At 40.6% G+C, this 15,281-nt stretch overlaps 1 protein-coding gene across 1 annotated transcript in view; it reads left to right on the top strand.

Annotated features, from left to right (window-relative positions):
- Positions 1 to 15,281, top strand: part of LOC109923726 (PH and SEC7 domain-containing protein 3-like) — a 595,836-nt gene that overhangs the window by 551,136 nt on the left and 29,419 nt on the right. The window contains exons 12-13 of the mRNA XM_048610871.1: positions 11,198 to 11,391; positions 14,287 to 14,357. Of these exons, the coding sequence (XP_048466828.1) occupies positions 11,198 to 11,391; positions 14,287 to 14,357 (265 nt within the window). The remainder of the gene's footprint in view (positions 1 to 11,197; positions 11,392 to 14,286; positions 14,358 to 15,281) is intronic.

Here is a 15,281-nt window from a genome sequence, read left to right on the forward strand (position 1 = left end):
TGCGGATGTTGGAGATCTGAAATGAAAACAGAAATTGCTGGAGAAACTCGGCAGGTCTGGCGGCATCTGTGGAGAGAAAGCAGAGTTAACGTTTTGAGGCTGGTCACTGTCCATCAGAACTTCGCCAGCTCTGATGAAGAGCCATTGGACTTGAAACATTAACTCTGCTTCCTTCCCGTGTGTTTCCTCAAGTCTGAGGAGAAACTTGCTGTTTCTTAATCCAGGGTGCTGAAGCTAATAGTACTCCAAATGGAGCCTTGTTGTATTTGGATAACTGATCACAAGACCAGATATGGAGGCAGGTTTGTTCTCAGGCAAAATGTTAGGACAATCAGCAGCTGAAACATTGTGAAATCTATTGGCTGTTCATGTAAATAGCTGCTTTTTTTCGTTGTGACATATCGGATTTCTTGACAATGAGCCTTTCTTCCTTAAAAGCAAGGTGCAATCACTGAACATGGGCCTCCAAACATCAGTGAAGTTCAGCAAAATCGGTGCTCCCACTTTACAGTATTCTTAATTTTATACACAATAACTTCCATCTGTTTTGCATTCTAGGGTATGAGCTGAGCCAGGAGAAGTCTAGCATAATACTCCTAACATTTTTCTGATGGATGGGGAATAAATGCTAGCTGAGCCAGTAATGCCCACATCCCATAAAAAAACCTCATATCGAGATTTTGAGTTCACAACTAAGGCCCAGTTCATAGGACATTAAAGAGTCAACTGTATTGCTGTGGGTCTGGAGTCACATGTAGGTCTGACTAGGTAAGGAGGGCAAATTTCTTTCTCAAGGTTGTTTGTGAACTAAATGAATTTTTCCAGAAATTAATGATAGTTGTCATGGCGAAGATTAATGATAGATTTCTATTCCAGAGTTTAAATTCTATTTGAATTCCATTCCATAGTTTAAATTTTAATTCTACTAGCTGTCGTGGTGGAATTGGGCAACCCCTATCCCCAGAGCATTTGGCTGAGTCTCCAGATTACTAGACCAGTGATACCACTACGTCACTGTCTGTCCCGTAATAAGTCATTGTTCATCTGCTTTCAGATAAAGGAGTGGTGAAAGCAGCTGTATTGTTGTTCAAACCTAACCTGTTTCTTCAGTGAAGGGAACCTTTCACCTGTGAATTCATTGTTGGACAGTTGAATCCTCATACACTTGGAACAATGAGAGGTGGGCATTAGATCCAGCGTTGCTACTTTTCAAAAACACACATTTTAGAATATACTTTTGTTGTTCACAAAGTCCCTTCGCTTTTGATTCTGAGCCCCACTCCAAACCACAGGAGGTTGTACTGTTGGTGAAGTTGCTCGGTAGGCAGTTTTCACAAGATTGTTTTATAAATAGCGCAGCTGCAGTGCAACTGTTTGTACCGGCGGGAGATAGTTTATATTAAAAAATATTAAGTTCATTATTATTTGCTGTTCCTCTCGATTTTGTTTTCTAAAATCATTCTTGGGATGTGGACACTGCTGGCTAAGACAGCATTTATTTCTGGGACCTAATTGCCCTGAGAACTGTTAAGAGTCAAACACATTAATTCTTCTGACCCTTTTCCTCATGTAATTGGTGTTAATTCCCCTCACTCGCTTTTAAAAGGGCATTTTTTTGTTGTTGTACAGTAAAGCTCATTCCCCTTTGCTCTGAACTGAGGTACACCCGCAGTGGGGAAGAAACTGGGATGATGTAAGTTGCACTAAGCGGGAAGAGAAGCCCTTTCTTCGTTCATGTTATGAACGTTCATTCTATTAAAGCACTTCAGGTTCACTGTATATGCTTTTGACATGAGACTGTATTAGAAACTACATTGCTTAATGAATAAGCCTCATAAATCAAAAGGACAACAAAAATGTTCTCGTGATTCAGGTTTGTGATATTATTCGGAGACAAAATAAAACTTGTGTCTCTTGTAGCTTGTCTCTTTTCCAACCAGTCTTTAAATCAGTGGTTCCTTTAGCGTTGACTTGATGTCTCTTGCTTGTTTGCATCCACTTCCACTTGCTCCTTTGTGTGTCTCTGAAACTATTTGTCAGTCTGTCCTGGGAGACAGAGGGAAGGAGGAAGCTGGAATTTTTTTTTCTCATTCACAGAATGTCCCTGGCTAGGCCAGCATTTATTGCCCATCCCTAATTTCTTAGAGGGCAATTAAGAGCCTTTGGGTCTGGAGTCACATGTAGACCAGATTGGGTAAGGATGGCCGTTTCCTTCCCTGAAGGACATTAGTGAACCAGATGATTCTTCTCCTGACAATTGACATTTGATTTTATGATCATCATAAGATTCTTAATTCAAGAATTTTATTGAATTCAAATTCCACTACCAGGATTTGAACCCGGGCCCCCAGCACATTACTAAATAAAAACCAAAAAAAACCGTGGATGGTGTAAATCAGAAACAAAAACGAAATTGCCGGAAAAGCACAGCAGGGTCTGGCAGCATCTGTGAAGAGAAATCAGAGTTGATGTTTCGGGTCCTGTGACCCTTCCTCAGAACTGTTCTGAGGAAGGGTTACAGGACCCGAAACATTAAATCTGATTTCTCTTCACAGATGCTGCCAGACCTGCTGTGCTTTTCCAGCAATTTCTGTTTTTGCCCCCAGAACATTACTTGGGTCTGGATTAAAAGGTTAGCGATAATACCACTGGGTGATTGCTTCCCAGTGATTAAAAGACGAAGCCATACCAGGCAGAGTGTGCATTATGCCAGAGTGGATACTTCGCAGGAAACAATGGGGCAACTGAGAATTTCTGCAGCACTGAATATTTTTTCACAAAGTTAATTCGCCAGGTCATTGAGGACTCATCAGTAATATTTCACATCCTCTGCAATATGAGAATCATAAAATGTTAAACACAATCTTTCCTAATATTAGAACACATGATGGAGATGAGACAGACCATAGATAAAATGAGTTGAACACCACAGTAGATCAGGATGCAATAGACCTAAGTCACACAATGTTATAACATCAACTATATATAGTTGCATTGTAGATTCCTGCATCCACCCGCAGAATGGAACTGCCTCTCTAAGCTTATCACAACCTAATCGCATCCTCTTGCCACAGGTGACACCATAAAATCATGACAATAGGTTGGCTGAGTTACAGTGTGACAAGTTTACCTAGGGAGTTGCCATATTAGGTATGGCAACAGGAAGAGTTGTCAGAAAGTGCACACACATGTAAGCAAGTAGCATCCTGGTAAGGAAATTTGTTTTGAAGTTTTCGTTTTGGTGCTGAACTGAGGTTGAGTGCTGATGTTAGTCAATTAACTCTCTGTTGAGACTGTCTTGAAATATTTAATTAGCTCTGACTCCAGTTGTCTTGAACTGTATTGCATTGTTCACCTGGATTACTATTCAACATTCGCTTTGGCTCAATGACATCTGTGCAGAGCAGACGGAAGAGTTGGTAAAATATACCAGATTAATATTAACCTTGTGGCAAAGGATTCCAGATTAGAGAATGCACCCATAGTTGGTAGAAGAACAGAAGTAGGTCTAACCAGCTCACCTTGATATTCAAAAGCCTCATCGTTCCCAGATCCTTCTTCACTATCATTCAGGGGATCATTATTGACCACAAACATAACTGGAACAGTCCCAGAGTGAGGCTACAAGATCATGCCAGAAGTTGGGTTTTCTGGAGTGAATAATTAACTTCCTGACTCTTGTAGAATCATAGAAACCCTACAGTAGGGAAGCAGGCCATTCGCCTGTTTGAGTCCACACTGACTCACTGAAGAGCATCCCACCCCTATCCACCCCCGCTACCCTATCCTTGTAACCCTGCATTCCCCATGGCTAACACACCTAAGCTACACACCTTTGAACTGTGGGAGGAAACTGGAGCACCCAGAGGAAACCCACACAGCTGCTGGAAGAACGTGCAAACTCCACACAGACAGTCACCCAAGGCTGGAATCAAACACGGGTCCCTGACGCTGTGAGGCAGCGGTGCTAACCACTCAACTACTATGTCACTCCCAAATGTAGCTGGGGTAAACCTTTTAAAGCACAAGTTAGGAGTGGGCTGGAACGCTTTCCACTTTCGAAGTTGAGTGTGTAGCACCAAAAAACTGAAGAAACTCAACACCATCTAAAAGGAGGCAACCCATTTGATTAACCCTCCAATCACCAGTTTTATACAAGCAGTTGCTCTGGCAGCAATGTGTAACATATAGAAAAGTTCCCCTGCACCATCAAGCCAAGACTCCATTGACAGGATCATTCAACCTGCACCACCTGTGAAGGCAAGGACAACAGATACATTGGAGCCACCACCTCCAAGTTCCCTTCCAGATCGCATTCCATTCATACTTGAAAATATATCAGTTTGCCTGTTAAAAACCCCAGTTCCTTCACCATCTCTAGATTAAAAGCTTTGGCCTCCTACATGACCAGCAGTGTTAGAATACCTTCGCTGCAGGGAATGCAGTTCATGGTCACCTTCTCAAGTGTGAAAAGGATGGACATTAACTGATGGCCTTGCCAATTAGATCACATGAGCAAATGGAAAGAAAATATTGTTCAAAATATAATCATCTTTCATATTATATCGTTAATTTTAATTGTGGAGGCTTGGAAGACCGAATATTGCTTGTTCATGTCTAAATCATCAGTATGCATAGCAAGAGAAACCTCTTTCTTCAGCAATTACAGCTATAGTATTCCTTTAAAATAAATATTGTATTGGAATAAATGGCAGGGAGTGAATGTAACACACGTAGACTTAACCCATCTTGAATGAGATTTTAAGCTGCGTTTCGCATGAGTTATTTTTACTGGTGAAATAAAAAAGGAAGGAATGCATTATGCGCGACATTAAAACAATGAGAGACAGGCATACGAATGAAGAAAGCAAACTAACATGGACAGTGTGTTTAGGATGAGGCTACTTGAATGTGAAGTTCATCATTGACCTTTCACCCCACAACTTTGGGGTGTGATCTTTCACCTCAAGGACTGCAGCAACATCAATAGCAAGAAGAGACTTTTTTTATGAATTTAGTCAAATGCATAATATCTGAAGAGCCGCAATGCTGCTACCCGAGTGCCAGTAGTTAATGAGAAGCAAAATAGAGACACATTTCTACAATATTTTAAAGATTTTAAACTATCACTTTGTTAACAGTCTTCTTTTTGTAAAACTAGTACTGTGTAATGTTAATTAAGTGAAACCAGCCACTCAATTTGCTTAAGTGTGTTCAGTGCTCAAGGTCAGGAGCCACTTATGAGATATTATGGAGTTGCATGTAGCTATGGAACCACAGGTTGCAGACCCTGGTGTCACAGGTCACTGTGTAAACCTATCATCTCAGGTTATTTGTGGGCTAACACATTGACATCGTGGTTGTGAAAGGTTGACACACTGGCCTTTCACCTAGAGTCTGGGCAATTATGTAAGGGGGCAGATCACCAACCATTAAGAACCCAGTCAATCCACATTCTATTGAAATCAGTTGCCAGTGGTCAAACCAACTATCTACAGCTACGATGAGGCTGCCATCCCATCTAGTACTGGGAAATGAGGTATGAGGATTAATAGCATCATGAATTAACACACATACTAATGCCCACAGTTATATTCATGTGTATACACACACACGCACACACACATAGGTGCTGTAGTCACCACTCTGCTGCTAATAGTGTGACCATCTAACCAATGGGCACAATATGTTTGATGCCATGTGACTCATTCACTGGATTGAGAAACAAACAAGAGCTAAATTGTGGTCCATGGAGTTATTCAGTCATGGTCCCTTCATGTAAATCTCAGTTTCGTACCACGTTGTGTACAGTGGCTCTGGGCTAGATGAGTAGGGCCCAGCCAAGTAAGTGAAAACATTTATTTTAAATTTTCAAATTGATTGTCAGTTGATGCAGCAGTAGTTGGTCGAGTGCGCAGTGGGAGATGTGAAAATTATTCTGCACTATCCTAAATGTTTGCATATTGTTTATGTCTAGCAGCTACCTGAGTTATTTTTGAGACATCGATTTGATAACCGGTACCTCAGATGGGCCCCCTTCTTATGTCTCCTCATTGATTAGAAAAGCTAATAAAAGTTTGGTAAGGTTGACTGGCACTAATCAGAAGCAAAGGACTTCCAGTTTTCACTCCATTTAAAGCCCACTTTTCCAGCTCATTTGGGAAACATCTCGTGTATGCTAGAAACAGCCAAGTGTTTAGTTACTGATTCTTTAAGACATATTTGGGGGATGTTGATTAGTAAAGTCATCTTTTATTGTCCAGCCTAACCCTTGAAAAGGTGGTGATGTTCGTCTTCTTGAACCATGGTGGTCCAAGTACTTCATGTACACCCAAACCAACAACTTAACTACCCAACTCCTCGAACACCACTTGTCCTACAAAGGCAGAGTTTGCAGACTGTGCATTGGATTTACCAGCTATGATGTGTGACTTGCAGGGGAATCAATCAATTTAAACACAGGCTGATGATGGTGAATATATGCCTGTAGTATGCACTTTCCTTTAAGCCACATTGACAGATGTGCAGATTTGAACCTTGAAAATGTGATTCTTAGAGACGATAGGATTATAATTTGGGGTTTATGTACCTTGTAAAGAATGCAGTTGTGACAGTGGGATAACCTGATCAGAGAAAATTCACACAATTCTGTTTTCACACGATGATGTAAATGGAGCCATCTTCTCTTCCCCATGTCACTTGCTATTGCCTGTCTAAAATACACTGTTTATTACCACAGAGCTGGCAATTTTTCAAGTCTTACTCTATATTCAAAGTTTATTAACTTCATATTTCAAATCTTCATCTTCAAATCATTTATGTTATATGATGCTGAATGCTTTCATTTATTACATTGAATAAGCTTCACCATTAACTGTTAATGCCGAAGCCGTTTGTAGCAATAGCCCCTTCTTTAGACCACAAGAAATAGGAAGAGGAGTAGGATATTCAGCCCCTCGAGCCTGCTTTGCATTCAATAGGATCATGGCTGATCTGACATTCCTCACCTCCATTTTCCCACCCTTTCCCCATAAACCTTGATTCCCCGATTGATATGGAATCTATTTATTTCAGCCTTAAATATACACAAGGACTCTGTCACCACAGCTCTCTATGGCAAGGAGTTCCAAAGACTCGCAGTGGTCTGAGAAGAAATTGCTCCTCATTTCAGTCTTAAATTGGCACCCCTTTATTCTGAGACTATGTCTGTGTGGAGTTTGCACATTCTCCCCGTGTCTGTGGGTTTCCTCCCAAAGTCCAAAGATATGCAGGTTAGGTGGATTTGCCATGCTAAATTGCCCTGTAGTGCCCAAGGATGTGCAGGCTGAGTGGGTTAGCCATGGGGAATGCAGGGTTACAGGGACAGGGTGGGGCTGGTGGATTTGACTGGAATGCTCCTCGGAGTGCATCCATACTGTAGGGATTCTATGATGATCTGTCTTTGGGCAGAGCTCGAATGGAGTAGGCTGCTTTTGGACTTTCCTACACTCTTGTTGATGGAACATGGAATTCTGCACTTTTTGTATTACTTTATTAACCTTCAAATCTGAGTGTATTTCTAGTTCAGGAAACTGGAAATGAAGACAGTAAAAGTAAAAAAACAGTAAAAGAGGATGTCTGTTGACCATTGGTTTGCCACTGTACATTAGGGACCCGTTGTCCTTCCTTAGTCCAGGCTAAATGTGGCTCCAAAACCTACACCAATCTTATACCTGCCCTCCAAAGTAGACCGGCAAACCACTCTGTTCTATCTGACAGGGCAACTGGGATTGGCCATAAATGCTAGCCTTGCCAGTTATTACCACGCCCCAGCAGTAAAAACTGGTCCTTCTAATGTATGCCCACAGTAACCCTCTGTAGTTACGCAGCAAAAGCATGTTCCCAAGCAAAGTACACTCACACTTTGGTGAGAAAAGAAAATACAGTCTCACCTTAAATCTGAGGTGTTTTTTATTCATTCAGGATGGGAGCATCACTGGCTAGGCTAGCATTTATTGTCCCTTCCTAATTATCCAGAGGGCAGTTAAGAGTCAGCCACATTGCTGTGGGCCTGGAGTCACATGTAGGCCAAACCAGGTAAAGACAGCACCCTTCCCAAAAGGAACATTAGTGAAACAGATGGAATTTTCCTGACAATCAGCAATTGTTTCCTGGTCATCATTAGGTCCTTATTTTTTAAATTAGTTTTATTTATTTTACCGAGATCTTTACCCCAGGTTGGGGGGAGTCCAAAACTAGTCGGGGTAGATTTAGGGTGAGAGGAGAAAGATTTAAAAGGGACCTAAGTGCAACTTTTTCACACAGAGGTTGGTGCGTATGTGGAACGAGCTGCCAGAGGAAGTGGTGGAGGCTGGTACAATTACAACATTTAAAAAGTCATCTGGATGGGTACATGAATAGGAAGGATTTAGAGGGATATGGGTCAATTGCTGGCAAATGGGACTAGATTAATTTCGGATAGCTGGTTGGCATGGATGAGTTGGACGAAGGATCTGTTTCTGTGCCACTCAGCTCTGTGACTCTAATTAGAATTTTATTAAAAACTAGATTTTTATTAAATTCAAATTTGCTCTGGCAGGATTCGAACCCAGGTCCCCAGAACATTGCCTGGGTCTCTGGATTTACGGACTAGCATAATACCACTAAGCCCATAGCCTTCTCTTACATTCTCTAGTCCTTGACCGTTCTGCCAATGGGAACAATTTCTCACTAAGTACTCTGCTTAGATCGCTCATGATTTTGAACACCTTCATCAAATTTCATCTCTGTCTTCTGCAAAGAGAGCAGCGCCTCGAATACCTATTAACATAACCAAAATCCCTCATTCCTGGAACCAATCACAGAAATGTTTCCTTCACATTCTCTCAAGATGCCACGTGCTGTCATGGGCTTCCATCTTTTTAGACCATTCCCTTGGCCTGGGTTTGCCCTGTGTAGATGCAAATTTCTTAAATTTTTGACCCTTGATGTACACTTTAATGTTTAAAATTAATAACATTATTTACATTAATTAATTAGAAAAGACACCACTTGCCTTGCTTCCTAACACAATCCCTGAACCTGGTAGGATGCCAACGTGTGTTGTGTAATGCATCTTGTGGCAATATGCTATTGAAAATGATGAGAGTGGCTTCAATGATTACTCAGCTTGAAAGTTTGTTGAGCTTCCTGGATCCTTCGGTCAGATATAAAACCATTTACACGATGCCCAGAAGCTCATTAATACGAAAACAAGAAAAAAGAATATTAAAAGCTGTATGTTTTTATAAGTCTTTTTATCAACTCAGAAACTGTCTGTAAGATTTCATGATCTAACTGAGATGTGCTTCATAATCCTTCTGGCAGAATGGAATGTGGTACAGACAGCAGCAAGTTCTGTTTAGCCCTGGAGCATTATTCAATCTACCATTTCACAATGTGCTGTGCTAATCAGTAAACAATGTCAAGCAGAATAAATATATCTCGATACTTTCTGATGAATTCTTTTCTTGTAAGTTCATTACATCCGCAGAGTTTAAGTATGTCACACTGTCACAGCATGGCTTCTCCCACTCCAGTGGTCCCAACAGCTGAATGGAGGCAATTCAGAAGAAAAAGGATAAACTTGCATTTGTATGGCACCTTCATGGCCTCCAATTGACACAAGAAGTTTCCATTATAGATATAGGCAAGGGACTCCATCTGAGAAATCTAAACAAATGGACAGAATGCAAAACTTGAAAATGGCAGTTCGTTTCTGCCTCTGACATATTATTCCCTGTATCACGGGTCATCAGCTGGTATGCGTAGAAATTTATAAAAGTCAAATGCTAGCCAAGTGAGGCAGAGGCAGATTTTTAACCAGGAGATGTAGTTTAAACCCAGCAGAAAGATCACTGATGTATGAATAGTTTACCAGTCACAACTCTCAGTAGTTCTTTATTTCCCACAGAGTTGAGCATGTTTGCCAGCTGTAGGAGATGGAATCTCAAAGTCCATCTGCCTGTTGTACCCAAGAATCTAATATAGGAATCAAAGGAGCAGAGTACGTGCAATGATGTGAGCCTGTTATATATTTTTAAGGAAGAGATTAACAAGGCAGTCAGAGAGTAGTCAGGTTAAATGGAGAGTGGTGTTGAGACTATTGTTGGGGTCACTGACAGGGTAGATGTGGAAAGGTTGTTTCCCCTTGTAGGAGAGTAGGAATAGAGGGTATAATCTCAAAATAAGGGGTCGCCTGATTACTATAGAGAGGAGGAAGAATTTCACCTTTCTGAGGGTGGTGAATCTGTGGAATTCTTTTACACAGAGAGCTGTAGATGCTGGTTAATTAAGTATATTCAAGGCTGAGATAGATAGGTTTTTAATCAGTGGGTGATAGAGAAAAGGCAGGGAAATGGATGACCAAAAACAAATTTGCTGGAAAAGCTCAGCAGGTCTGGCAGCATCTGTGAAGTAAAAAACAGAGTTAACGTTTCGGGTCCGGTGACCCTTCCTCAGAACATTGGTAAACAGAAATGGATGACTAGATCAGCCATGATCTTATTGAATGGAGGAGCAGACTCAATGGGCTGAATGGCCTACATCTGTTCCTACATCTTGTGTCTTATTGGATCCTCCATAAACAGGCAAAAGGGATGAGAGCAGGCTAGACGACCTAATCCTGCTTCTAAATCAAATTTTTGTATTTTTGTGACAATAGTTTGACTACTTTGGAAATATCATGTAGCATTTCTTAAATAGGTGGTGAGAGCCAACAGCGGGGCACCCATTCCCGTGTGCACTGTAATTTGTTTTGTCTTGATGGTATAAACAGCCTAACTCCTTCCCTTAAAATAGCTAAGTGGAACGTCAGCATCTAGCTGCCAGTAGGGTATTATATGTGACAGAAATTTGGCTTCATTTGCAATCAGTGAAAATAACTTTTATATATGCTGTATCTACAATTCCTGGCTACGATCAGCTGACAAGTGATTTTAAAATCTGCGGAGAGTTTTGTAACCTGCTTGACCAGAGTGTGCACACACTGCAGTGTTATTTAATTCACTGAAGAATGGAGGCGTAAGATGTCCTGTCTTAGCCCAGGAACAAGGAGAATCTTCTCAGTCCACTGTGCATTCCCTGTCTCAAGTTGTCGGTCTGAATTGCATTCCATGTGGAGAACCAGTGTTATAATTCTCGACATATAATGTTTTCCCCTCCCTTTTACTTCTCCTAGAAATGAAGAAGAGTTGAGAAAATCGCTCTCCGAGCTTGCTAATGACAAGACAGACAATGCTGGATCCAAGTCCAACAATCGTATTGGATCTGGTACGAATCCATTTCTCGACATTCCGCAGGATCCCAATGCTAAAACGTACAAAACTGGCTTCCTCTCACGAAAAATTCACGCAGACATGGATGGAAAGAAAAGTGAGTCTTTGCCAATTGGTCATTTCCCATATTCCCTTTTCTCCTTTCTCTCTCCCTGTTTAACTCAGCATTCTTGTCGCTGGTTGATTTGGGTGGAAGGTTGTGGGAGAATCGGGTCAATATTGTTCAGCCTGTGGACTTCAAGTATCCTTCAGGGATGGTGTATGGTTGTCCGATGAGCAGGTAATTTCCGTAAGGTGACACCAGGCAGAATCATAGAGTTGTACAGCATAGAGAAAGGCCATTTGGCACATCATACCTGCACCATCGTTTTCAGGGAGCAACCAATTATGCCCAATTCATCTACATTGTTGAGATAGCCTTTCAAGGTTTTCCACTTCAAATACTTAAACAGTTCCCTTTTGCAAATCCTTATTGAATCTGCTTTCACCAGCTTTCTATGCAGTGCATTCAGGATAATCAAAACTGTCTGCATAAAGCAATTTCTCATCATAATCTCTGGTAAACCTATTTCGTCTGGTCACCAACCTACCCTTGCTTTATCCATTATTCCTCTTCTCCAAGATGTCCTGGTCCAGTCTAGCATTCAAAAAAAAGTCCCATTTGAATAAGATTTAGGACTTTAAGTCAGTGCCATTGAATAGCACTTTAGTGCTTTCCCCATAGAACATCTAGGCTTGGAATATTTTTGAAATAAGTTTTCTGTTATCGACAAGAAATAAATTGTTATGTGCTTCATGAATGACTGATTTTATTCACTATATTCTATAATCCAGTCATTTTTAAATAGCTTTAATATTGTCCATTAAAGCAGAAAATCTTAATAGTATTTTGGCTTCCATTTTAAAGATTCTCCATGCCCATTGTTACCTTTTGGAATACAACATGAAAATGGAAAGTTATTATGGGAATAAACCTCAATTTCCAGAAAGGTTACAATTCCGAAGGGTTCCCTTGTTGAACCACAAATTGACCTTGTGATGTTCTCTAGCACTGGTGAAGTGGAATGCAGAAAAAGGATTTTATTTTTAAGCACCTATCCCTGGGAGTAGTGCAAGTCCACAAAAAGTAAAATTGACATTCTGTGTTACAAGATTGTAAGCATACTGCTTGAAATGTAATCACATACAGCAATATCTAAATTGTATCCATTACGTATTAATGCCCGTCTTGGTTTGGAAATGAGTATGATAACTTTAAAAAGTTCATTCATAGGATATAGATGTCGCTGGCTGGGCCAGCATTTATGAGCCATCAGTAATTGCATTGCAGAAGTTGGTGGTGAGCTGCTTTCTTGACAATATGTCAAAAATTGAGCTATAGTGATATTAACGTGAATTTATCAGAGAGTACTAGCGCTACACTAATCAAGCACTGCAACCTGTGCTTTGGGAAATACATTTCACCCTCCTGAGAAGCAAGTTTTATTTGTTTTACAGTTGTACTCTCCAAATTTCAAATGAGCGCACAAGCAAAGAAACCCAGGAAAAGCAATTGGCCCATAAATCAAGAGGATGGTTTCCCAAAGAGTGCTCCCTCCCATTCCCATCCCTTTCCCCATTCCCATCCCTTTCCCCATTCCCATCCCTTTCCCCATTCCCATCCACTCTAAACTTGTTTCGACACTGATTCTGCTTTTGGGCAGCAACTAAATTGTTCTGTCTTTGTTTTTTTCAATTTGCTACTTTATCTTCTGTGAATTGAAATAAAAATATAAAACGTCTGCCACAAATTCTGAACTGGCTTCATTGCTGAGCCTGGTACACAAGCAATGCTTGACATTGACACAGATTAGATAGTCCTCGTCTGAATCAGTATCCTGAAGCAGTGCTTGGTTACAATAACAGATAATCTCATTTGGTTGTTATCCATTCTGTACCTTTTAATGACAAATTGTTTTGGATAAGTCAATAGATTTGCATTATCATTATCAGTTCAAACCCCAAAACCTATGCACAGAACCTTTAAAGGTAGAAGGTAATCTTATCTCATTGAATGCATCTTTGGCCATCTGGATGCATAACCAGTGATATTCTGGATGTATTGAGGTCAGTTGACAGATCCCCTTGCCTGGAGAACTCTGGGAGAGTTTCTGATTGCCTTTACAATTGCATGGCCATAGTAATCTACAGCAGCAGAAAGGCACGTGCTCATGGGCTGTTTTAGAGATGCTTTTACAGAAAGCTGATGATATTGTGCATTCATTGATTCGTAGCTGGTAGTGAAGTGCATTGAGACACCCCGAGGACATTTGGAGGTCAGACTTATCTAGTTTACTGATCTCTATTTGCCAAAAATGAAACCCTCAAACGTGATGCTATCATTTTGGAATGTGCAAATTAACATCAGGTAGTTTTGTTTGTGTTGAATATCAAAGGTTTGTTCTGCTTTGATTGCTTTAATCTATGCAAACTCCTTTCCTTTGAATTGGCAATCCAGATACAAAAATACACCCAGTTAAAAAATAATTAGAGCCCGACTTTGCAAAATGAATGAAAGAGATTAATTTGGAGAATTATATTTAATCTCTTGGTTCAGGATTTTGAGAATGTTCAACTGTGAATGTATGCAGTACACTTGCAAATCAGCTCAATACTTGGAGCCAAATACTGACCACTCACACTTCTGTCATTCACCTCTGATGATGAAGTTGCTTTTGTAGTTTATTACTTTAGTGGTTAGCATTCCAGTCATAAATACACACTTTCACAATGTGGATGTCTTTTCCTGGAATACTTCTTTAAGTCGTTCTCAAATCATCCATTTTCTGTACTCTGTTTTCTCTGCGGTGGTTTTGAGACTGTTTCCCAAAAGGACTGTTACCTGCTTGAACACATCCTGTTTATGCACAGCCAGAGCAATGTCATCTGTATTGATTGTCGAGCTACCCTCCTCCATCTGATTCTTACTAATGTTTGATTTCTCTCATTGCAGCTCCCAGGGGCAAAAGAGGTTGGAAGACATTTTATGCTGTGCTGAAAGGCATGATCCTTTACTTGCAAAAGGTAATTCAAAAGGTGGCCAGCTTTAAATCCAGTAGTGACATCTATCCCTGACATTCAGTCGCAGAATATTACCCTGTAAATGTGAAGTGACTTTATCACTTCGATTAAGGAGTCAATAAATTTGCGGCCATGCGGCAACATCACATTCTAATTTTATGGTGTGCTAAAATAACAGGCCAACAGAGTTAATTCTGTTGAGTTCAAATGGCCATTATTCACTGCTCAATTGTGACCATTCTAGCATCTGATTTCCTTCATAAAAACCAACAGAACTGTGGATGCCGTAAATCAGGAACAAAAATAAAGTTGCTGGAGAAGTTCCCAGTTCTAAGGAAGGGTCACTGGACCCGAAACGTTAACTGTTTTTTCCTTCACAGATGCTGCCAGACCTGCTGAGCTTCTCCAGCAACTTCGTTTTTGTTCCTGATTTCCTTCTCTTGTGCAATTAGCCACCTTTGTAATGAATCGCAGTAGCCTGTAATACTATACATCTAACAGTGACAGAGATAAAGGCGTTACTTCCATTACTTCGTACTGTTGGTTTATTTGGGATTTTGACTCGGGAAAGTGCTTAACTTTGCCTTTTAAATGAAAGAACAGCAAGCAGGCACATTTTTATCTCTGATAATTTGCACAGTGTTCAACGTATGCTTCACACTAATTTTATAAAGAGGTTAATGTCATCATAAATCAATGATTGACTGAAGAAATTTTTCTGGAGCTGAAAGAAGCTCTTGACAATGGCACTTCTCAACTGGAAAACAATGGTCTGTTGACAATGAATAATCATTGCTGCAGGCTGATTACTTTGAGGAGCCAGCCAATTTAAATGGGATTAGAGATAGTAGGAACTGCAGATGCTGGAGAATCTGAGACAACAAGGTGCAGAGCTGGATGAACACAGCAGGCCAAGCAGCATCATAG

The sequence above is a fragment of the Rhincodon typus genome, chromosome 1 (genome assembly GCF_021869965.1).
Source record: "Rhincodon typus isolate 14 chromosome 1, sRhiTyp1.1, whole genome shotgun sequence".
In the NCBI taxonomy this organism is placed as follows: domain Eukaryota; kingdom Metazoa; phylum Chordata; class Chondrichthyes; order Orectolobiformes; family Rhincodontidae; genus Rhincodon; species Rhincodon typus.